Raw genomic sequence first — 26,314 nt, forward strand, 5'->3', positions numbered from 1 at the left:
CCGGCTGGTCCAGAGTCCCTCAGAGCAGTGACTGGGAGCCCATTCGCCTTGAAGGGATGGATGTGAGGACCCCAACAGTCAGGACTCCCAAGTCTACTCTGAGTCTATCTCCCAATTATAGGAGATTAGGGTATGATCTACCTCCTGCCCCTGTGAACTATTTACCGCTAAGGCCATATTTGCCATGACTGTAAAGATCCAGCCAGTGGGTGTTTTCTTAGGAAAAACAGAGTCCCCCTACTTGTGTCCTAACTGGGAGCACTCAAAGCGGCAGGTTTAAAATCGGGTGTCCGGGGCCACCAGAACCACCGGTTTCTCAGAAAGACTTGGAAACCCTTCCCCCGCCTTACACTGGGACTTGTCTGGATCATCTTTAACCTCCCCCTCACTCTGCAGGAGGGAACCTAAACCTAAACCACCCTTCTTGGGGTCACTCCCAGGTAACTTCTTGAACACTCTGTTCCTGTACCAGACGTCCACCTGTTCAGCAAGCTTCCTGGGATCAGTCAGCCTGCTAACCACTAGAAGCTGGTGCAGTGCTGTAAAACAAATCTTGAGTGTGTGCTCCCTCAGAATCAGGCTGTGCAGCTCATCATAATCATAAACTTTGCTGCCCGTCACCCAGTCCTTCAGTGCTTTATTATAGGAATCTAAGACATCTACATAAGACCGGTTTTGAAGTTTGTGGCTGTCCCTGATCCTCTTGGGGTATTGCTTGGGGGGCATCCCAAATGTAGAAACAAAAATGACTTTAATGGGGGCATACTTGTTCTGGTCATCTACCACTAGTGTGAGAAGTGTGTCCCTCCCCACTGTAGGATTATGCGTCCACACGCAACCCCCCAGTACTCCTCTGGTATCTTGTGCAACCTCAGGACCCTCTCACATGCAGCAAGACACTTGTCAGTATCATCTTCCACCACATAGTTGGGGACCAGGCCTTTGGGTATGTGGACCTTCTTGTCACCTTCAGACACTAGAAGTCCAACATCAGTGATTACTGCCGGCAACTTAGAACCAGCTATAACATTAGGAGCTGTGTCATAGTGAAAGCATCATGATGTCAGAGTTAAACTTCTGCAGTACATTGTAGCTTTCTGTTCAGTAAAGTCTACTTCTATCTCACTCACAGGGCACGGAACTCAGCAGCTCAGCTTCTCATTAATGACAGCTACTCACTCAGAGCATCTGATGAGGAGGAAGACACCCGCCAGCACCACTGACGTCACTTCAGTCTATCACCCGCCAGCACCACTGACGTCACTTCAGTCTATCACCCGCCAGCACCACTCAAGTCACTTCAGTCTATCACCCGCCAGCACCACTGACGTCACTTCAGTCTATCACCCGCCAGCACCACTGACGTCACTTCAGTCTATCACCCGCCAGCACCACTGAAGTCACTTCAGTCTATCACCCGCCAGCACCAGTGAAGTCACTTCAGTCTATCACCCTCCAGCACCACTGACGTCACTTCAGTCTATCACCCGCCAGCACCACTGAAGTCACTTCAGTCTATCACCCGCCAGCACCACTGACGTCACTTCAGTCTATCACCCGCCAGCACCACTGAAGTCCCTTCAGTCTATCACTCGCCAGCACCACTGAAGTCACTTCAGCCTATCACCCGCCAGCACCACTGACGTCACTTCAGTCTATCACCCGCCAGCATCACTGAAGTCACTTCAGTCTATCACTGAACCCAACAACAGCTCCTCAGGAAACTGCCTGTTAAAGAACCTGTTTGATGATCTGTCTGAATGTCCTCGGGTACAACCAGGGATGAACAGGACCAGGCACAGGGAGTCTGGTTCAGGGCATGCGCCTCACAATAACATTTCACTTCAAATGTTCTGGTTTTCAAAAGGAGATTAAAAGTCTCCAATGTTCAAGGAGTCATTTTTCTTCAAAGATGTCTCATCGTTCCAAATGTGTACAGACTAATTAGGTCCACATCAAATCTCACTTAGTTTGAATTTTAGCATTTCTTGTTTTATTGTTTGCCTGTGACTTAATCTGTAGCGTGATCCGATTCTGCACGAGAAACCAAATTTTAAAATAAAATTAGAAATTAATATTTACCCTAATCCTATGTTTTCACTCCACGCACTTCTAAATGACATCACTGCAGTAAAGGTCACAGGATCGGGTGGGATCGCTGAGGGAGTGGACTGGGTCTGAGGAATCTCCGTAAGTGGCGTCAGTGGCCCCTCGTCACATAGCGCTGCCGCACTTCCGCTTCTTAGAGGCGCTACACACTTCCTTTCTGTGACTCCAGGAGCTGAGAGTTGATGCCCGCAGGACCCCGAGAGCTCGTCCTTCCCAGCACTTCACATGGCGGGGGATGTTGTGTATGCAGATATCAGGATTCCTGAGAGTGCCTCGCGCGCCAAGGAGAGGAGAGCAGCAAGCAGGCGCTGTAAGTAGTTATTTATTTTAAATTTTCTTTAGGCGCTTCAAGTCGCTGCAGAGGTGCGCCAGAGAGCCTAACTCCTACTGAGAGTTTACCTTCTAATTACAATCTGTAATATTCAGTGTTACACCGGCCGATTCCTCTCACACACTGCACATTTCTCGGTGACCTCCTGGCAAAATGTAGGGAGATGTCAACTACATTAACCAGGTGTGAGTGCATTCGTATGATGGATGGTATAGCGACAGAGTCGGGGCGCCAAATATAGGGGTGATTTGCTGCTATTGATGGTTTCGTGAGTGGTGAGGATTACATGCTGCACAATGTGAAAAAATCTCTAAGCAAAACAGAACCTTATTAGTAAAATACTCATGAAGCCTCATTTCACACCCCAGTGACAGTGCCTGCCTCTTGGAGCCCAAGGGGCACAATTTACTACTCATGCTGATCGCTGGCCCCCCCTTTCCTCCTCTGGTAGCTGCTTCTGCGTGTTCACCGATGCCAGGCATCCCCTAGGATTCTACCATCCCAGATGCATTTAAACACACAGGTATTTTTACATGTCATTTTACGAGGGAGTTATTCCTTTAATGCATTGGAATAATGTTGCAGGTGAACGTGGGAGAGCCTGGTCCCTTCAGAGTATTCTAGTGAGGGTCAGTTATAATTCCATCTCTGTAGCAGCTCTAATCAGTGAGGGTGCTGAGTCTCCTAGGAATATCCCAGCTTGTTAATTACTGAGTAACGCAACACTTTATATGCACCAAAGTAACTTTAATGTGTTTTTATTTAAGTTGCCAATTTAATTATTTAATTCTTTTCGTACTGATACCCAACTTAATGACACTCAATTGACTCACCTCAGAAGGATGAACAGCACAGTTGACTTTGCTGGGATTCCAAGCAGGTGACAGCAGTAGTCACTGAGCCAAATGCAAAGGAAAACGTTTCACAATGGCTGAGAAGAAACTGTGCTCTCCTGTGCATGGAATTCCTTTGTGAAAATTAATCTTGCTTGGCAAGTTCCCTCATAAAATGTGGGGAGGAAACATTCCACCAGCAGAATTGGTGAAATTTGGTGACTTCGTGTTATTCCTGTAACCCAGAGTTCCGGACAAATTACTGGCAATCGCCGCATGGCAGAATTTTTTCTTGCAATGCTCCAGGAAAGCAACACAAGAAAGATTTGGCATCCCCAAGCTCCATTTACTAACGCGGATGGTAGCAGGCGGTCGTGAGTGGTCGCAATCAGAGGGCTGCTGCTCGAATTGATTTGCTGCTGCTCGAATTGATTTGCTGCTGCTCGAATTGATTTGCTGCTGCTTGAGTAAATTGTTTTACTTGAGTGGAAGCAAAATCAACTCGAATGGTAGTGCACTCTTGCACACCGCATGGTGCTGTTTGCGCTGATTTTTCAGTGCTGCTCATGCTACTTGTGCTAAATTGTAGAGTAAGCAGCAGGATATTCATATTTTCCATCCATTGTAAGAATTTTGCAGGATATCACTGAGTTTTTATGTAGCTCTGTGGAATTCCACCCCTAATAAACCAATAAAGCTATGGCTCCCCGGTAAAACTTATGAGGTGATGACACTATTTTTAATCCTAAATAGCATGTCTCTCCCCAGTTGAATGGACATCCCAGTAAATCCTTATGATTTTTTCAAACAGTGGATACTTAGTAAAAGTCTCCAGCTACTGTGACATCCCAAAAGAAATTCCTTGACATAGTGACTCTGTGCGGTATTTATTGAACACAATTAGCTCATGAGGGCCAAGTTCCCTGAACTATTGATACCTTCAATATGATGATTCACAACTAAGAGGTCTGATGATTGGCGATAAAGGTAAAGATGTTACACCGCTCACATTCTGTTGATTTACCTTTCGATAGCACAACGTTTTTTAGAGCTGTATGGTAGCTTTTATACGCCTTATAAAGTGAAACATCTCTCAACTTACAAAAGAATATGCCATCTTTACCTATAAATGCTTTTTAAACTTATATATCGTTCAATAAATTGAGTAAAATTACAGCTGTGGGCGTGTCTGTTATTACATTGACACGAGAGGCTGATTGCCCCTACATTTCTCCCAAATCCTTGACTTCCTACAACAATTCTTTGCTTTATTAAAGAACTGTATCATGAAGTATTGGGTTCTTTTCATGTAAATGTTAGACATGCCTTTTCTAATTTTCATAATGCTTACTGTTGTCTAATATTATCAGCTATGCCTCAATCAAAAATTTGCAAAACTATGGGAGCATTTGTTTCGAATACAGTATTAATCTTTTCTCAAACCTGTGTCTGAAAGGGCTGAATTAAACTACTCTCAAAGTTCATAAGTGTAAAAAGGACTAGGAGAAAATGAGCATGACCGACAAGAAGTAGATATTAGAGTATTCATTTTTTACATAAATTGTAGTAGAAATATTTGATTGTACAGAAAATTAAAAATTTGAGTAATGTTGACAACCCATGAGGTAGACAATCTTTTTTATGAGGCATTTTGCATAGGGTTTGCACCACATAATGGGGTACATGTCCGACACACACCCAAGATGTGATTTATGAAGTCATGCAAGGCCACATTGTGTCCCTCTCGAGTGGCTTCATTAATCTGGAATAAGGCAACACAGTGCAAATCACTCTTTTGCCTCACTTTTGCCTGGGAAGAACTTTGGCCTGGGAAGACTATCTATGGGTAAATCTGGGACCGTGCCAAAACACTATGCCTTCCCAGGGGAGGTGTAACAATGAGAATAATTGTTATTTCCTCTTCTTACTTCCTCTTTATATGTGTGCTGCATTCTGCAACACATAGATAGAGGAGTATGCCTCAGGGGATTATTTTTGAGCGGGAAGGTGCCTCTTCCTGCTCAAAACCAATCGTGAATGCAAGGGAGACACAGTTGCACCATGGTGCATGGGTGTCTGTGTTGGTGCTGGGCTACCAAAAGGGCACCAGCGCAAAGGAAAAGGCAGGAATGCACCATATTGAGTTAAATGCAGCAAATACTGTCCTTTCCCTGCCACGCGGTGCAGCGCGGCAAGGTGACTTTTCAAGGTAAGTCACCTTGCTCTATTGCACTGTGTGACATTCTTATAAATATGCTACTCATGGCCTCATTAAGAGTTTCACCCGCCAAACTCTTTAGGACAGAAGACCACCAGTCCGGTCTTCCGCCCATTAGCCTTATTAAGAGTTTCCTGCTGGGCCAGCGGGGGAACAGCATTTCCACCCGCTGACCCAGTGGGAAACTCACCACAACAATTGAGATGGCAGCAATGTTGCTGTGCATCAGGTGCGACAGCACCGTTGTGCTTTTCACTGCCTGCGATAAGCGCAATGGGGCTGTTAATGGGGGCCTCGGCACCCCGTCTCCTCCAGCATTTGCATGGCGCTGGAACCGCCATGTACAGACTGGAGAAAACTGGGGTTGTAATCCTCCCTGGCAGATTAAAACCGACAGCACCGCCAAGCTGTCGACCTGCGGCAACCTAGCGGTGCCAGCGGTCAGACAATGTCGCTTTCACCACAGTCAAAATGTGGAGGCCGGCCCGCCGCATTTGGGGTGGTCCGACCTCTACTACGACAATAACCGACATCAGTCTTTATTTGTCACTTAACATTAACAACATTAGCAACATTCATAAACTGAAGCATTATGTGGTAAATTAAAATTACATAAATTAATGGCACTCTGAATTAGAAATAGTTTATTTTAATCCATTTAAAACAAGATTATGGTAAATTATGCTTGTTCTGTAGTTGAGGAAAAGATAAGCCACTGATCACTAGCATAGATGTGACACAATAAAAAATACCCCTTTCTTTTCCAAAAGACAGCTCTAAATGTACATTATAGGTGAAGCATTAACTATATTTTTATCACTGGTTTTGCCAATCGAAATAAAGACACATATTTTTCTAAATAGTCAAAGCTAAGGAGATATGTTTTTGTGAAATACAAATAAAATCAGAGAAACAAAATAAAGCAATGAATGCTATCTCTAACTTCACCTTAATCTGAGAACCACAAAATATTAATCCAGTAATCAAAACCAGAGCTCTCTCAGTAAAACAATTCATGATAACAACACACAATGAAGGAACTAAGGGCCAGATGTAGAAAGCCTTTTGCATGTCGCAAACTGCGAAAAACGCAGTTTGCGGCATGCAAAAGGCCGAACGCGATGTTCATCTCCAAAATGCGAGTCGGTACCGACTCGCAATTTGGGGATGCGACTCGCAATTAGGAAGGGGTGTTCCCTTCCTATTTGCGACCGCATCGCCATGCTGAGTTGCTTTGTGACCGCGAATGCGGTCGCAAACCAACTCACAGTTACCACCAGTGTCACACTGGTGGTAACTCATTCGCAAAAGGGAAGGGGTCCCCATGGGACCCCTTCCCCTTTGTGAATGCAGAAATAAATATATTTTCAGAGCAGGCAGTTGTCCTATGGACCACTGCCTACTCTGAAAAAAACGAAACCAAATGGTTTCGGTTTATTTTTCATTTTGCAACTCGTTTTCCTTTCAGGAAAACGGGCTGGAAAATGAAAAAAAAAAACTGCTTTATTGACAAAGCAGTCACAGACATGGAGGTCTGCTGACTACAGCAGGCCTCCATCCCTGTGAGTGCAGGGACTCCCTATGGGGTCGCAAACTGCTCCCCACCTCATGAATATTGATGAGGTGGGTCTTTGCGACCCCATAGCGAGTCGCAGAAGGTGTCTGAGACACCTTTCTGCATACAATTTTGCGAGTTGCAAAGTGCGAGTCGGTCTGACTCGCAATTTGCAACTCGCAAAATTGGAGTTTGCTACATCTGGCCCTTAGTACCTATTATTTCCTTGAGTACTTTAATTTATTAAGAAAAATTCGGATTTATTGTTATTTTGACATAAAATGTTCATAATAAAATATCTATTTCTATAAAAAAGTATTCTAGTGCATTAACAGGTAACATTGAAAGAAAGTACAGAAATATTGGTGAAATTGCTACTTTTTAGTCGAATCCTGTCTACCATCACTAAGAAAGATATTATGGTGACTATGTGCTAATTTAAGTGCAAAAGATATTGTAAGTTATATTTTAAGGGATGGTTGACTGACAGAGAACAAAATACCTACGATATATTCTTTTGATTACAACAAATTAAATCATACTTTTTAAACTCATCTTTGATGCAGGATTTAAATTAAGAGAACTTCTGATTGTTTTGAGTTGTAAAGTAAATCATTCACTTGTTGGGTCCTACTTAGCTATTGCAGGTCTCTCAAAGTATGCAGTGCCTACAAACGGCAGACACCCTATGAGAGCGTGTAATGGTTATTATTAGGATTGCAGTCCCTGAGGACTTTCCTGAGGTCCAAACACTTCGAGTCTCATTAAGCATGGGGTCAACACGCTAGTCTGTCACAACGGTGACAGATATCCCCTCCGCTGAAATCTAAATCCCATTCTATCCTATGGGATTTAGATTTCAGTAGATGAAATATCCGTTACCCTTGTGACGGAGTAACCCATCCGCTGAGTTCTAAATCAGCCCTTCATCTGTAGTTGGTTTGTATTTTATGCTTCTTTAATATAGGGATCACCCCTGCATTTCCTTCGGAGACAGTACTAGGAAAAAAAGTACTTTTCCAAAAATTGACAATTCAATTTAGGAGCAAAGAGAAAATGAGACTGATATTTAGTAAAGTACAAAGCATCAACCTCTACACATTTATTAACAGAGAGCCAGTCTAGTGAATTATTTGACCAAGATAGCTGGTCAAAGATTACAGTGATAACACAGGTTTGTTTTTCTTTTAAATGAATTATTACTTTTCACATCTCAAGTTAGTCAACACCTTTTGTTTTAAAAAATGTATTTATACAATATATATGTATATACTGTCCTTAGTAACTTACGCGGGCTTCCAGTCAGCTCTAGTAATGCATTGGTCTGCTGCAGTGTCATTCATTCATTTTACTTCCACCGTCCACAACATGCAGAATGAGGCAGAAGTTTGTCCACTTCACATATTGGCTTACCTGACTGCGAGTGACAGCATTCTCCTCTTGAACAATGTGCGCATCTGCACAATAGGTAGCCCCTTCAGTGTCAGGCACCACTGGTGCAATATATATATTTTGGCCTTTAAACAATGATTTATTTACTCAGATAAGCGCTTGACAACTCTCCCAACAGCTACCGGGCTGCTCCTGAGTTGTGTGAATTCATGAAAAAAACTATTCCTTACAAAAATATTATAATTATTATAATTACACATTATTAATATTTGGCATAACCAAAGTGTAATCAGTCAATGCCTGGAATATTGACTTTGATAATAACTGTTTGGTAGTTGTCAAGCAAAAGTAACTGCTGGACAAAAGTAATTAACTGAATAAGGACGGGAATATACACTTTAGGCATTATTTTTAATTGTTTTGTGTAAAACTCAGACTAGCCCTGCATACTGTGTATCAGGGACTAACTAATTCAGTCAATGGAAGAGAAGCAAATTCAATGGCAGAAAAATTATGCTTATCATCAGAAATAACAGCCAATTTGTCTGGCATCCATTTTGAGCCTCACCAAACATTCTGCTGTTGCCACCATGCACATCAAGTAGGTTCTGGGTATGAATGGATCACAGATGGCCCAGCAGATGACATTTCCTGGTCACCTGGACTGAAGGGCACATAACAAAATTGAAGTCCAGAGGACCTACTAGAGGGCACACCTTTCCTGTATGCGCCACAGTGCACCTTTAAGCAGGTGTGCCAGGTGCAAACAGGAAAAGTATGCCCTATCAATAGAATGCACTGCCCTCTCAAGAGCAACACTGAGCAGATGTTTAAAAACGATTCTGTGTTTCTCTGTGCATGCGGCAACCTGTCTCAACTTTGAAGAGGGATCTGAGATCCCCTTGGTGGCAGGTTCAGTGATTGAATGCACTTGTCTGTAAGGGGGTATCTCGGAGGTCCATCCCCCCAGAGGGCTGCCTTTAGGAGGCACACTGAAAGCGTGCCATCTTTTTGTGGTGAAATTAAAGTGTGTCTCCTAAAGGCATGTTTGCCTCTGCGCCCATATCCGTGATATGGCATGGGCAGAGACAAAGAAATTCGTTCATGCCCCCATGCAATGAGGGAACACCCTCTTGAGATAGCACTGGCAATATATGCGCACTAGCACTATCTGTATTACAGATGGGACTGCACATGCATTTGCAGTTCCTTCTGTAATACCAAAGTGCCCAGAGGGAGCACAAAGAGGGCGCAAATGCTCTTTGCTCCCCCGGGGCTCTTCCGTAATATAGCCCCCCATGTATGAAACCATTGGCAAAATCAGAGTTTGCAGAACATAAACTGTGTTTTTTAAAGTGTTTGCAAAGCATTCTGTGTGTTCAAATGCATTTCTCACTTGAAAAATGGGTTTAGTGACCCTTACTGAATAGCATCAGCAGTTGCAATATATTGATTAGTTATCAACATCTCAAACGTTGGGGTGAGTGATTTGCAAAGGCTATGGGGTCCTCTAGGGTCCCCTTTCCTTTTGGGAGTTGTTTCTGATGTCATCCTGGGGAACTTCCTACTCCTGCCACCCCCACATATCTTCCCAAACTAGAAACTGTTGTTTCTTTAAACAATGAGGGGTGTTTAAAACACAAGGGTCTGAATTAGAGTTTGGCAGACTGGTTACTCCATCACAAATGTGACAGATATTCCAGCCGACATATTCCAATTTCCATAGGATATAACGGAATCATAATACGACGGACAGGATGTCCATCACGTTTGTGACAGAGTAATCCACCAAACTCTAATTCAGGCCCAAAGTCTCCTGTTTGGGAATGTAAACACAGGGATGGTGCCTATTGTTCCTTGCAGGTCACCATTCCTATGTTTGCAGCCAATTACAAAGGATCACAAATAACGTCCTGCCTAAATATTATTTATTAGGAAGGTCAGTCTGAGACTCCCTATAATTGGAGATTTTGCCAAATGAACTATTAGTACCAACTTTACATGACTAAAGTGGTCATTATGACCCTGGAGGTCTTTGACCGCCAGGGCCAAAACGACGGGAGCACCGCCAACAGGCTGGCGGTGCCTCCCGGCGTATTTGGACCGCGGCGGTAGTGCCATTTTAGCCCCGGCGGTGATAATCCACCAGGGCAGCGCTGCAAGCAGCGCTTCCCTGGGGATTATGACTCCCCTACCGCCAGCCTGTTTCTGGCGGTTTGCACTGCCAGGAAGAGGCTGGCAGTAAGGGGACTCAGGGGCCCGCCAGGAAGAGGCTGCACATCAGCATTGCCGCCAGCTCAATTACGAGCCAGCGGCAATGTTGATGTGACGGCATAGTCAACATAGGGAGCCAGCCATACCGCCAGCAATGGCGGTATTCTGGCCCCCGCAAACCTCGGCTGCCAGGTTGTAATGACCCCCTATGTCAGAGACTGGTCACAGAAATTAGAGCACGGTTTGAAAACATATACTATATATATATATATCTTCTACATATAACTATATATATACAGTATATATATATATTTATATATATATGTATATATATATATTTTAGCTTGGAATTATATATATATATATATATATATATATATATATATATATATATATATATATATATATATATTCTGAAATATATGATTAAGTCCCATTATTGATAAATACTTCTAGGTATATGTGCAGTATTACATAGTAGTTCAATAAAATGTGAAGCATAACATTGTAGTTCAATCGAATAGAATTGGGACTTTAGTAATGGAAGCAGAACAGTTCTTCCTCTCAAAATACAGAAACCAAGACTTATGCATGTACCTTTTGTGTATTCAAGACTATTTTCAGTGAGGATAGAACTGTAATGAATTCTTGATTCAGACATTTTTTTAAAAAGGGAGCAGATCCCTCACCCACAATAGGTTACATAGGAGTCGCTCCACACCAGTAAACAAGTTGCCTGGTGGGATTATCCAAAGCTCTTAGATGTATATTTCTTGAGCAAAGTTTGATGTGTATGTTCTGTCCTTGCTCCATCTTCTGACACTACCTCATTGATTTATTGATTTTGTAGTTCACTACTACAAAATTAAAACTAGGATGAAAAGAAATGTGGTCAAATTTTGAACCACCCTCATCACTTCTCAGTGGTTGACATGTTCTCACTCCAGCTTTCCTACTGATATGGATTATTCTACTAAAACCCCTGATATAGAGAACAGATGTAGAAAAAGTCTAATTAGTTTTATTTTAATTTTGAGCCACATGTACATAGCCATAATAAAATAGCCCACACTCGGGAGACCGGTTTCTACAGACTACAGGTGTCAATTTATTCAACTTTACTCATGTAACCATATTTATAGCTCTAGAAATTGGAAATTATATCTTAGTAATAGGCTCTTGAATCTGCGATAAACTATACTTACAAAGCTCATCTGGACAGATAACATTAATATGTCTAAGGAACAGTGATAAAAGACGACCACCTTCAAACTGAAAGGAATTTATTTGGCTTTTGAGGGGGGGCATCCGGCTGTTCTGCCAGGGGATGGAGGTAATTTTGTAATTTGGAGCAAAGGAGTTCCATCATGCTGTCATTCTATTCTGTTACCAATGATACAAAACCAAATCCATAATTTTTAAATATATTCACAGTAAATTACATTTCTATATATTTGTTCAGGTGTAATCCCTCCAGCTAATTTAAATCTTCAAACTATAATAATATCTGTTAACAGAAACAGGAAGATGTAAATCTGGCCTTATCTTCTAGGCTTACTAATAAAACACCATGATCTATACCGTTATATAACTTAGTTCTTCATCCTGTGTACTAATCACTTCAGTCTGATTTATCTATGTAAGAATGTTCTGCAATAAAGTCTCCTTAAGATGCTTTTTCATGTTGTATTTTCCTGCTCGCTGTAATATACAAATCCCAAACTCAACAGTTAATTTAACAATCCCTTCCACTCCTCCAATTCATGTGGTTTATAAGCATCCACCTTTTAACAATTTCTGACTTTATGTGTCGCTAATTATACTGTATTAATTTTGGGCCTCCACTTAGAAGTACAATTGGTAGGGCGACCACTTAATGAAGTTTTATTCCCAAGCTCTACATTTATGGTGCTTAAAAAAGATAATTGATTGTGAACATTCTCCCAGAATTCTAGGTATGTAGAACAATCAATGAACATATGTCTCCAAGCCACTCTTTTATTGCAAGGATATTGTGGATTTGCATTTGGGAACTCAGGCTGGATTATCTGCGGAGTGAAGTACAACCTAGATTAAGTGAAGTATGATATACATTGGTAATTGGAACCTTAGGTGAAACACTACAATTTCTCACATCCTTAATTCTCAGGTCTCTTTCGATTTTGGACCATTTTTCAATATTTTTTTTAAATGGCTCCTTTTGTATACCAAGGAGATTTGCTTCTTTTTATATAAATCCATCAATCCTCTGATTATATAAATACTACCATAGTTGTGTTTGTTTGTTCCCAACCAAATAATCAAAAGAAAGTCCTTTTTAAAGCATGTGATAGATGTGACATGGACGCCCTCATTCTCCTAGCCCTCTCTGCAGCACTTGACACAGTCTCACACTCCATCCTCATCAGACGCCTGCATGAGATTGGCATTCATGGAACCGCTCTCTGCTGGATCTGCTTCTTCTTAATGGATAGAACACAGGCTATCATACTGGCATCTTAATCCTTGGAAGCCCACAAACCCATCTGCATAGTACCTGAAGGTTCATCACTCAGCCCAAACCTCTTGAATGCAGACATGATCCCTCTGGCCAGTATCATCTGTGCACACTTCATCACCATACTTTTTTATGCCAATGGCACATCACTCATACTCTCCTTCTCAGGCAAGACCCCAACACAAGAATCAAGTTTACTGCCTGCATGACCAAAATGGATAACTGTATAAAAGCCAACTGCCTCAAACTCAACACAGACAAAAAATAAGTTGTGATTTTAGGCAACAGCACTTCACCATGGAACTCCAGCTGGTGGCCAGCCATCATCAAGTCAACACCATCACTGCATCCGGTTTCTACTACCTGAAGATGCTTAAGAAGCTCTTTAAATGGCACTCAAGCAACAGTAGAAAATGTTTTACTCTCACCAGCAACTTGGACGATGAGAACACCCTCTACATTGGGATCACCAAGCAACTCACTAGAAGACTACAAACTATCCAGAACTCAGCAGCCAGACTCATTATCATCCTCCCACGCAGAAAGCACATCACACCACATAGAGCTCCACTGGCTCCCGATCCACAGGCACGCTCATTTTAAACTCCTCCCACACACATTTACGGTGCTGCATAACTTAGGCTCCACCAACCTGAACAGTCACATCTCCTTCCAGCAACCACCCAGGCACCTCCACTCTGTAGGTCTCATACTCACACACATCTCAAGCATACACAGAACCAGATCAGGAGGACAAACTTTCTCTTAAATCCATCCTAAAGTGTGGAATGACCTCACACTCTGCATGGGAATATCTTCCTCTCTTCCTGAATTCCACATGAAGCCTAAGACCTGGCTTTTCAATAAACCAACCTGCAATAGTCAGGCTAGGTGCACACACCTGCTCAGTACCAGGCCACCCTTGCAGTTGAGAGTGTGCTTTAACAATGTGCATAACAGGTAAAATTGTTCAATTGTTTACTTAAATCAGTCTCCCCTTCAGATCACCCAGCTTCTTAATGCCACTGTGTGGGCTCCTCACAATTCAGAGTTGATGTCAGCATGATGCCAAACAGCAGTTAGTTCACTGTGTTAGGGGATTTTTGAAAACCTAGCATATTTACCAAAAATGTGAAATTAACTTTGAATCGTTTTTTACTGTCCATTCTGAAGATATTTCAGGTGGCCACGTGTAAAAAGCCTTCCTGTTGTTCAGTTGTGTCCTACTTTAGCTTCCAGAAGATTGTTATTCATATCTTATTCTGTCAGGACCTCTGCTTCGGAATAGGGTAACAAGTGTTTTTCAGTTCACCTGCTCCAAATGTTTCGTCTACCTCAGTACTACTTTCCTCTTGCAGGTCTGGCTAATGCTGTAAATTAGTATCTTTCTGGGTTGAATTCTAAAAGTGTTCTGCAATTTTATGTTGACAGTAGACCAATGTGTGTGTTTCCTTTTAATTACCATCCCTACAGCTGACTCAGTACTTCTGTCCTTGACAGAGATAGATGGACCACTGCTGCACTGTGGACATTGAAAGAGAAGATATTTATCTTCCTCAACTAAGGATGTTTCTTTAGTTTCCATACATTCAGTGTCTTGAAAGTTATTTCTGAGGTGCTCTTCACAGTTAGGTATTATTTAGGAATTCATTAACAGCCAATGACTTTAAAGACATTGCTTTATATGCTGCAAACAATATGTCACTCTGCAATTCTAGAGTAGGGGATACTGCAACAAGACAGAGCTTTTTAAACATTTTATAAAACCATTCATGCTGTGGTTGGCTGCATTAAAACAAAGCAATCCCTTAATTTGATGCAAGTACTCTGTAAAGATGGCTTTACCCCCACTTATGATGTACTTCATGTGGATCTCAAACTCCAGCTTTCACATTGGCAATAGGCGCCACCTGGGCCTGTTTCAGTTTCAACTCAACAGAAAGTCAACAACAACTCTTAAAATTCCTAATCTCCCAATAACTTGAATGGGTCTATTATATTTGCTCACTCACAAAGAGCAGCCTATAATTAGGGGTAGGTGGAACCTTTCATTCCGCCTGACAGAACAGGTGGAATTTGGCGATTTTGCATTACCCTTGTAATGCGACATGCTGGCCAAATTCTGCCAATCAAAGCATGGTGGAATATTTTCCCATGAGACTACAGAAATGCGAGCAGCCTTTCTTGCCATTTTCTAACACAAATAATTGTGGGCAGACATGCGGTAGCGGTCATAGGGCTGTTTCTTAAGTAGATTTGCTGCTGCTCGAGTAGATTTTCTACTAGAGTGGCAGCAAAATCAACCAAAATGGCTGTGTATGCTTGAGCACTGTATAGTGCCATTCTTTCTGATGTTTCAGAGTTGCTCACGCTACTGATGCTACATTGCAGCGCAACATTCATATTTCTGACTGTTGGCATGGAGTGAAACTCTGCATGTTCTGCCCTCTCATAGCCTTAGTTTGGCAATGGGGTGCAAGGCATCACCTCTCTGAATCCAATTCACATTTCCTATAGTTGGCACCCACCTTTGTTGAACATTGGCGGTAGAGGATGAACCCTTCTTTAATAATCTTCTGCCCTTTTGTCCAAGGAACCCATCTGTCAATACCAGAGGCAGTGCTCAGAACTCCTCTGATTCTAATTACAACACCATAAAAGTGAGAGATGGGATATGGTTAATCAAAGGCTACTTCTCTGTCCTCTACAGCTTCTACAAAGACTGCATCTTAGTTGTACCTGTAACTAATGACCTGAAATTATTATTGCATGCACACTGTTTAATTATTGATATTCTCTTATTTTCTCAACCTTTCATCTTTACAGCTGATTTCCAGTGTCCACAGTGGCATAGACTTATACTATGGGTCAGTGGAGCACTGCTTATAATTGCTGTCCTCGTTTTCATAGGAAGTGGTCTTTGGGGTAAGTGCTGACATCTATGAAATTTGAAAATGTTGCATGTGGGAGGCCTTGATAGCAGGTTCAACAACGGTCCTGAGTTAGATATTGCCGTGAACAATTTATATGTGTAATTTACTACTAACCTTCTGAGTAACCTTGCTACTTTTACGTAGGCAAAAAATCTAAGTGTAAAGTTACTGAAAGTGAAGACTTACATGTCTCCACCTATCGAAAAAGGGGACAGAGCCAATATTACAAGTGTAAGTTACTACTACCAGAAAAGAAACAGAAAGAAGTCAAGCACCACACATGGCCATCCAGTGATGCACTCTCCAATAGAAAATAATGTAGGTAGGTAGGAAACATTGTAAAACAATAAACTTTAATGTTTCAAACATCTAAAAATAGTTCATATTTATTATTTAATTATAAGCAACTTTAATTATCACTTTTAATTAACTCCATAAATCACCTAACATTTTAATGAATTAGTAATAAAAAATAATTGTGGTGGGAATTTATTATTTAATTATACTTCTCTAAACTCCCTCCTTATGCCTTCTAAATCCCTTCCTCTTTGGTCATATCTATTCACCATTTTAAGCCACTTCCCTTGTCCCTCCCACATATAATACTAAAATGTATATTTACGTATGCAGAGACTCTGCAGTCAGGGTGGAGATTGACCCATAGGAAAAGATAAGTCAGGTGGAGGCAGAACCTCCACACGTATGTTTGTGAATTGCATTTTAAAGTATGGTTCGCATACTATTATAGTGCAATAAAATGTTCAACAATATGCAGTTTGTGAACAGGCCTCCTAAATTGTAATGGCTCCAAATATGCTCAGATATTGGGTATCCATTATATATAGTGATACTTCTATAGAGGCATATACCAAAGGATTTGAATGTTCACATTCTATTCAAAGTATTTACTCTGGCTGGTGGACAACTCGGAGATCCCGATTGGTGGTGCCTCAGATAGACTTCAGTACATTTGGAATTCTGGAAAGGGAGCCACAGAGAGAGGTCCTTGTAAATTCATGATACATTTATGCCACTACCAGTCTGCTATGGCAGTCAAAAAATGTTGATGCTACATGACAGACAAAAATAAATCTAACTAACTAATTGACATATTAAATAAGTTGACTTTTCAATCAAGTTATCTACTATTAGATATAAGCATTGTTTGGCTCCTATATTGTGAAATCTATTGATATAGAACATTTGCTAATTACACTACACGGGGGTAGAAGGGCAAGCTGCCTAATAGTAAATAACACAAATGCCAAATGTCCAAAGGTGATCCAGCACGGAAAGGGGCTTGGACCATCAAATTGTTGTGCTCGGTACCAAACTATTAACTCTAACCAATTTATCAACAATGACTTTTGATGTTCTATCCTATCTCCTAGAAACACTTTAGAACAATTTGCATAATGGAATATAGCCCTACTCAAAAGATATCTATTAACTGCAATTAATGATTAATAACATTTTCTTAACAAGTATCACATCACATGCTTACAAGAAAGTAAGAGTACTGAACTATAAAGGATCTGAAGTTTTACTTTTTGTGACCCCTAGTGGTGAAACACCCAAACAGAGATCCCATTGGAATAATACTGATATACAACCAGTTGGGACAGACAGAAAAACACATAAACTCTACTTCCAAAACACTATTGGCAATGGAATTCAAGTAAGTGCATCATTATTCTGACACTAAAAAAATAATATTGTTTAATGATCATCTGCCACCTAAAACAAGAAAAGCTATAATCAGTTTTACCCAGATCTATCCCAAGGGATATTGTTGATTACTGGTGGCGTTAATGCCTGGATCTTCGGAGAAGGGAAAGGGGACAGAGATGAATTATTCTCCATTTTATCTCAATTACGCCTTCCTGCTCAGTAGTGATAAACCATTTTATTGGTTGATTATGTCTCTAAGTCATTAGATGTCAGGTTTGTAAGTGAACAAAGAGGTGCAGTTTATATCTAAGGATATGAGGGAATTTCTCATGGTGAAAGCATCAATCTTAAACATTGTAGTTTCTATCATCTTCAAAGTAAATGGATTGCAGAGAGGATGAATGAGATAGGATAGGGTGTGAGAGGGAATGGGTCTGATGGTACCAAAGAGAGAGTGATGCTTTTGGATCAGTGTAAAACTACCAACAATATCACAGATGTGATTCGCTTTTGTGCACTTTGGAGGAGAAGGACTTTTGATTTCCTGAGTCCAGCATGGTTATGTACAGCTGGCGCGGTTGGTGCTGATGCATTTCATAAACATGTCAGTGCAGATTTTTTCCATAATAAAGTTTCAGACAGCTCTTGAGAAAGAAATTCAGATTTTATTTGATCAACCATGCCAAAAGGTTAATAATCAAGAAGGGGATTTAGGGCATGTGAGATTACCAAAGTGTAGCCTAAAAAAGGTGGCTGTAAGGTCGTGTAGACCTCTCCCACACACATATATGTAGTTATAGTTATGTCTCTAGGTGGGTGTCTCTCAGCACAAACAACAGGACAATTTGTTAGTTTTAATGTTTAAATCTATTAACAATTTAACCCTCAGATACCTATGTCACTCTTTATTGCTATACACTATCCCCCACACTTAAACTGCCAAACGAGATGCTTTGGCCTCACCAAAGCACCATGTGCCATCACAATGGTTTGCCCTCTTTACTTATTGAGTTCCCCCATGTGAATCTCCCTCCCACCTGATATTTGATCCTTTCACTTCTTGCTGTTATTTAATAGTGTGCTGAGGGAGACTCTGCTGAGTAATTCTGAGGCCCAGTGTACATAGATTATCTACTTCTATGACAGTCTTTCCTAGTTGTGTCTGCTACTCCCTAGACTCATCAGTGGTGAACAGTTTTCTGAGCTCAAATTGTCTCACTTCTTAATTTATTATAATGATTGTTCATATCTTTTGTACTGGTATTTGGCACCTACTAAATAAAAAATACATGAATAAACCTAAAAAACACTGTAATTGGGCCGTTATGATCGACTACACAAATCATAAAATCAACCCCTGCCATGAAAAACATGAACCTACCCAAAATTAGATTCCTGATCTCACACATAATATGACAGATACCTTCACAAATGACATCACTGTTAACATTAAATATCATATTACCATTGCCACTACCAATGGCATCACTATGTATTCAGAATAATTTTTTATTTGGCTGAATCCTTGGTGTTCTCTTGTTTAGTAGTATAGCTGTGGTGAGGTCTTAAAGGGTATGGTATTCAAGGTGAGTGTGTTAGTTATCACTTCTGTAGCTAACCACGCCTGGCTCTTTTCAGAGGGGCTTAGTTTTATTATGCAACAATACCTTCACTTCAACAGTGTTTTTTCAAACTTTTGAGCTATTGGAGTTTTTAAAAGATTTTTACATGTTATGGTCAGATTATTAATTGTGAGTTTAAAAGACTCAGAAACACATTTTCAAGGTAAGGAAATCACAAATTTGAGGCATGAAGATTTAGATATCTATGAGGTAAAGGTATAAAGAGATGACTAGAAGTTCCTGAAGACCTTCAAAATCTCAGAGGAATTAACTTTAATTAAGCCTGCCGGATCTTTGATTGAGGAGATTCGGTTACTTTAAAAAAAAAATGTAAATAAGCTGCCAGCGTCTTTTTAGAATTATTGAGATCAAGGAGTTTTTTCCTTCTCCATGCGTGAACCTAAAGATTAGTGCTTTTGCTGATGATTGATTGCTTTGTACTAGTGTTTTTGGCATTTGATGGTGGCATGGATGGAAGAGTCATTAAATTCATTACCTCTGAAAAGAATTTCTTTTCATTAATGTCTTTCGCCAGCTTATCTATGGATGAGCTAGCATCTTTCAGTTTTTTTTTTGCCATACGTATAATAGTCTGACCCTTCATTTGAAATTTCAGGGCATCCCAGAGAGTAACCGGGGCGGAAACAGAGTTACTAATTTGGTGGATAAACCATTTTAGCTGGTTGTTAAATTCATGAACATCAGAGGCATGTTTTAATTATTCTCGATTCATCCGCCAAGAACAACCTGTTGGACATGGTGGGCAATCTGCATGGTCACAGATCATGCCTGGTTCAATGTAGAAGGATACTGTATCTTGAGCTAAAGAAGAATTGACTAAGATGTAATCTATTCTAGTAAAGGATTTATGTGGTGGTGAAAAAAGTGAACTCATTACTGGTAGGGTTTAGCAGTTTCCACATATCAAGCAGGCTGTGATTGGTGAAGAGAGAACACATACTCTTGTGAACAGGGGGAGGCCTGAATGTGCATGCTGATAGTCTGTCAAGGATGGGATCCAAAAGGGGGCTAAAGGCACTCCCAAGTATTATTTGAGCTGCAAGAGGAAGGGAAGCAAGTTTAAATTTCAAAGCAGACCAAAATTGATGAATTTCGCTGTTGGGAGTGCAAATGTTCACAGTGTATAATTCTAATTTGCTACTTTGCAGCTGAGTAACTAGCTCTGATCCTCATGCTCTGATGAAATAATGGATAGCCCAGAGGCTGTGAGGATGAGGGTGAGTACACTATTTATCTTACTAGAAGTAGGGCAGGGTGCCAAATCATGAATCAAGCCACTAACCATGGAATGCACCTCTCTGTAACCTATTTCAGCTTCTCATAAGAAAACAATGTCATCTTTAAGTTTGTTACAGTAATCAAAAACTTGCAGTGTTTCAAGGGATGGTTCAAAACTTTAAAGTTAAAGAAGATTACATAGTGATGGCACTATGTTGAATGTAAGAATCGGAAAAGGTGTTGAGACAAAAAGCAACGCAGAGAGAGAGCCAGGACCCATGACTACCAAATAGACGGATCAGAAATAAAATTTTAAAAAAGAGAGAAGTATCAAAATGTAAAAATGCAGAGAATAAGCAAGAAAAAACATATTGAGAACAATCAAACATTTAAGAGCAATGGCCTACCCCCACAGAAGAGCACGGAGTCCTAAAGTCCCAGAAGCACCAAAAGTAAAAAACTCAGAGAATATTTAAAAAAATAATAGGTAAAACATAAAATTGAGAGGAACCAATCATTTGAGAGCAATAGCTCACAGAAGAGTGGAGTGTCTGAAAAAGGGACAAGGTCATCGAACAGGACTAGGGAGGACCCAAGTGGGAATATCTCCACCACAAATCAATGGTATAATAAAACAAGAGTCTCCAGTACGTTCTTATAATCACCCAAGCAATGTATAGATCTAGCGACAAATGAATAAGGCCAATGGACAGCTATAATGAGATCACCAGCGGCAATCATTGTAAGCGGGCAAAGTAATACATGCTGGTATAAAAAGGCGTTAAAGTATAGAAGAAGTGAGCACATGTGAGCATTAATATTGTACGGTAACATCACAGTACATAGTCCTGCAAAATAAAGCATGGTGAAAACATTAACAAGTTCAAACCTTCATTAATAGTGGAAAGTAGTACGCATCAGCACAATAACAGCATAAATATTGACAACATTGTAAAGCAACACAATTATAACATCAGGAAACAGAGCAACAACATTGAGCTATGAATTAGAAAGTAATGTCAAAAAAAGAGAATGATGGGAAAGCATCCAATACTTCAGTTCACAAGGGAAACTATCTCAAGCAGGAGATCTGTGGATTTGTTATGCCTGTCAAATCAGGTAATATTGTTGTTCGCAACCATCAGAGTTTCAGATTTATTTTGTAAAAATGACCCCAAGTCAGCTGGCTCCATGAAGACAATTGTTTCCCCTTGAAATACTATTTTGAATTTTGATGTGCCAATTAATGCATGTAGAATAGATTTGACAATAAGGCCCTCATTACAACCCTGGCTGTCGGTGATAAAGCGGCTGTAATACAAGTCGGCGGTAAAAAAAATGGGATCACGACCACAGGGGAAACCGCCAAAACATAAAGCCATTTTCACACACCGACCGCCACGGCGGTAGCAACAAACACCGCGGCGGTAACCGCCAACAGACCGGCGGAAGACAATGTACCGCCCACTCTATTACAAGGCACCAATCCGCCAGCTTTTCCGGGGAGGTACTAACGGCATCAAAAGCACGGCGGAAACAGTACTCTGAAGGGGAACCACTCACCTTTTGACGCTCAACGAAGAACCAGGATGCAATGGAGCCTGAACTACAGGTCCTGCCGATGCTGGTGTATCTGCTAATACACCAGGAATATCAAAGAAGGTGGCGGCGACGACCACAGTGAGTACTGCACTTAGCACACAGGGGAGGGAGGGAGGAAAAAGAGAGTGACACACACACGAAACACGCAACACCCCCACCCCCACCCCCACCCTCACCCAAAACACCATACACACAAAAACATGCAGCAACATTACATTTACACCCCGTAACCTCCTGGAAGAACGCAAGGACAAAAGGAATTGAGTGCAAATAGTGATATTTAGAAATATGCAGATAAAGTTAATGATTGTAAACAACAATATATACAAATATTTACAATATGTACAGAAGGCCATATACTGTCCTTTGGAAATGTCTGTGGCCCAGTGGGCAAAAAAATATGGGTGAAGCACACATGTAACTACTGCCTCAAAATGGAGAGAACGCTGCAGGGGCATCAGGTCGAAAACACGCAGGCACCTCAGGGGGAAGGGGAGAGGGGCATACCAGCCGGAAGATGGTACTACGCCACTGCTCCTGGAGGGGATAACATGCCCACAGCGATGTCCTGGGGAGTGCAAAGCCACAGTCTCTCAAGTCTCTCAAGTGGTTGGTTTGCCCACTGCTTGGTTCTAGGGAGTGCAAAGCCACAGTCTCTCAAGTGGGTGGTTTGCTCACTGCTTGGTCCTGGGGAGTGCAAAGCCACAGTCTCTCAAGTGGGTGGTTTGCCCACTGCTTGGTCCTGTGGAGTGCAAAGCCACAGTCTCTCAAGCGGATGGCTTCTCCACTGGTTCTGGAGGGGGCCTTGTGCCCAGTCTGCTTCATCCTGCCAAGGATGGGGAGAGTGGATGCATATCTCCACTGGCTCTGGAGGGGCCTTGTGCCCAGTCTGCTTCATCCTGCCAAGGATAGTGATAGTGGATGCATATCTCCACTGGTTCTTGAGGGGGCCTTGTGCCAGTCTGCTTCATCCTGCCAAGGATAGTGAGAGTGGATGCATATCTCCACTGGTTCTGAAGGGGGGCTTGTGCCCATTTATGCTGCACCTAGGGTATGCCAGTTCCCATTCTCTCACCTGGGTGTCTGAGGCACGAGATGTGCAGGCAACAGGTAGCATGATACTCCATGGAGGTAGAGCCAGACTCCATCCTGCGGCGACGTAGGCTGCAAACTGCTGGTAGTGCCAGTGCTGGTGGTGGTGATTCAAGTGGTAGTTGGAGGGTCCATGCCCCCCCACATCATGCTCACAGTGTACTCACCTGTTTGTCTGGAGGACCGTAGAGTAACGTGTACTGGGGTAGGACCCCATCCACCAGTTTCTCCAACTCCTCCTGCAGCCTGAGACGACTGCCCACTGGGGATGCTGCTGATGACAGATGTAGTGGCACCGGCTTGGAATGTGATAGTGCATATGGCGGTGCAGGTGGCGGTTCCTGCAGCGGTGTCTTACAGTGGAGATGCTGCCGGTGCTGGCCGTGGTGAAGGTGCTGGTAGTAGTGGAGGGAGACACCAGGCCGTCTCCTGCAGCCTCCGACGGCTTTCCACTGGGGATGATGCTGCTGATTGTTGTTGTGGCAGCGGCAGGGCAGGTGGCGGTGCAGATGGCGGTGTAGGTGGCGGCACCTGCGGCGGTGCTTTTCGCGGTACAGGTTGCTAGGCTGTCAGGACTAATGGTGGGCACCAGTCCTTCACCTGGAGCCTCCGAGGCCTGAAGTGGATTGGGCCTCCAGGCCCATGTGGGATGCAGCTCCCTCCGTCGCCGGTGCCTCTGCTCCTCCGCCAGGTTATGCTAATGCACACAAGGACAGGGTGACAAAACAAAAAGGGGGAGGAGAGACAGAGGATACACTTGTTCAGTGCCAGCAAGAACACTACTGTTGGCGTACACAACACACAGGGAGCTGCCCTATTCACTAGGCCATGTACTACTAGTCACTAAGGTAGCCACAAGCCCATGGGGTACAAAGTCTAATGCTAGCATCTGCACACCTGACACTCACAGGACCCTGCCCAGTAGTAGTTGCCCACTAACACCATTGGGTTTGGAGTGCTTCAGAGCCTGCACAGAAGGGACCTCTCCTGCCATGATCGCCCTGGCCTAGGGGCACCCACCGTCCCCATCCTCCAACCTGCTAACTCCTAAAGCATGCAAAGCCAGCTTTCAGAGTCTGTACTCACCCCCTTGTGGCTGCTGTGATGCTCTCAAGTGCCCATCCAACTCTAGATATGCCACCACCAGGAAGCGGAACATCAGGGGGGTCATGATGCGACGGGCATCCCTTCCACGTTGGGAGGCCAGCCCCAGCTGGGCCTCCGCCATTTTCTTGGTCCAGCAGCACAGGTCCTCCCATCTCTTGCGGCAGTGGGTGCTCCGCCTGTGATAGACACCCAGGGTCGGCACCTCCTTGGTGATGGCACACCAAATACCCTTTTTCTGGTGGGCGCTGACCTAGGGGGCAAAGACAGCAGAAAAGGAAATTACTCACCTGTTCAGACCGTCATACTCATTGCCCACCAGTTCCCACCCATGCCCTGACACACAAACACTGACCACCTCTTATGCAACACTCAGGCCAGGATGCATCAGCACCCCCCAACATGTGGCTTACATCCACACCACTGCAAACATGCATTGCCCATACATCATGCTCACAGTGTACTCACCTGTTTGTCTGGAGGACCGTAGAGTAACGTGTACTGGGGTAGGACCCCATCCACCAGTTTCTCCAACTCCTCCGCAGTGAAGGCAGAGGCCCTTTCCCCAGACACTCTGGCCATTGTCGTTTCCAGACTCAGGTCACAGCAGCACATGCAGTGTGGGTCCTCTCCTGTTGATGGACAGGTAGCAAGTGAGTGAATAGCTAGAAAATGGTGGTGACGTCCGTGGCGGAGCATACCATCACCACCGGCGTACATCGCCATTGGCTCCTGGGACCCATAGGGTCCAATGATAACCAATGCGAAGTTGCGCAGTGGTCATTGCCTACCGCGAATCAACACAACGCCAGCGCACTTACTTAATTTCCCCTTGTCCCTCCTCACAGGTCAGGCAGCCGCCGTTTCAGAGGGGCACATGGCATGGCACCTAACTGCGTCACAGCAGACATTGGCACATCAACTGCCTCTCAACTTCACACACTGCTTCTGTGACGTAAATTCGACAACAGTTGGGCCATCTATGTGGTAATATGACCTTCTGTTCACCGTTCTCCTCCATAGGCTACAACCACTGAGGCAGATGATGAGATGGCGGCATCCGCAGGTGTACAGACCCCTGCTGGAGCTGTCGACAATGGAGGACAGGCACGTTATCATCACATATAGACTTGATCGTGCCACAATCCAAGAACTGTGTGCCCAATTGGAGCCAGACTTGATGTCAGCTATCCATCAGCCCACAAGAATACCCCCTCTAGTGCAGGTTTTGTCAGTGCGTGATTTTCTGGCAAGTGATTCCTGTCAAACTACAGTGGCCATGGCATCAGGAATGTCTCAGCCAGTGTTCTCCAACGTGTTGACCAGAGTGTTGTCTGCCCTGCTGAAGCACATGCGCAGCTACATTGTTTTTTCCCAGGTGGATAATTAGGCCACAGTGAAAGCTGACTTCTATGCCCTGGGACATATCCCCAACATCATTGGTGCCATTGATGGTACACATGTGGTATTTATCCCCACCCTGAAGAAATGAACAGGTTTACAGGAAGAGGAAAAGCTATCACTCGATGAATGTGCAAATGGTGTGTTTGACTTTCCAGTGCATCTCCCATGTGAATGCCAAATATCCTGGCTCTGTGCATGACGCCTATATCTTGAGGATTAGCAGCATCCCATATGTGATGGGGCAACTCCAGAGGCACCGGGTTCGGGTAATAGGTGAGCCCAAAGTCCCCACACAGTATAAATAGGGGTCTGAGTATGGGGCTGTCCCTGAGGTTTAGTATCTGTGTCTAACAGTTGTCCCTCAATATTTGCTGGTGACTCTAGTTACCCCAACCTCTCATGGGTACTGACCCCAGTGAGGAATCCCAGGACAAGGGCAGAGGAACGATACAATGAGGCACATGGGCGTACATGGAGGATTAGTGAGAGAACCTTCGG

At 42.9% G+C, this 26,314-nt stretch overlaps 1 protein-coding gene across 2 annotated transcripts in view; it reads left to right on the forward strand.

Annotated features, from left to right (window-relative positions):
- Positions 1-2,281: 2,281 nt before the first annotated feature.
- Positions 2,282-26,314, forward strand: part of LOC138247173 (killer cell lectin-like receptor subfamily B member 1B allele A) — a 213,963-nt gene continuing 189,930 nt past the window's right edge. Inside the window, exons 1-2 of one of the 2 annotated variants that reach the window (XM_069201915.1) lie at positions 2,282-2,419; positions 15,976-16,074. In XM_069201915.1, coding sequence (XP_069058016.1) covers positions 2,335-2,419; positions 15,976-16,074 — 184 coding nt within the window. In that variant the 5' untranslated portion in view covers positions 2,282-2,334. The remainder of the gene's footprint in view (positions 2,420-15,975; positions 16,075-26,314) is intronic. The other variant, XM_069201916.1, reaches the window with a different exon arrangement.

The sequence above is a fragment of the Pleurodeles waltl genome, chromosome 7 (genome assembly GCF_031143425.1).
Source record: "Pleurodeles waltl isolate 20211129_DDA chromosome 7, aPleWal1.hap1.20221129, whole genome shotgun sequence".
In the NCBI taxonomy this organism is placed as follows: domain Eukaryota; kingdom Metazoa; phylum Chordata; class Amphibia; order Caudata; family Salamandridae; genus Pleurodeles; species Pleurodeles waltl.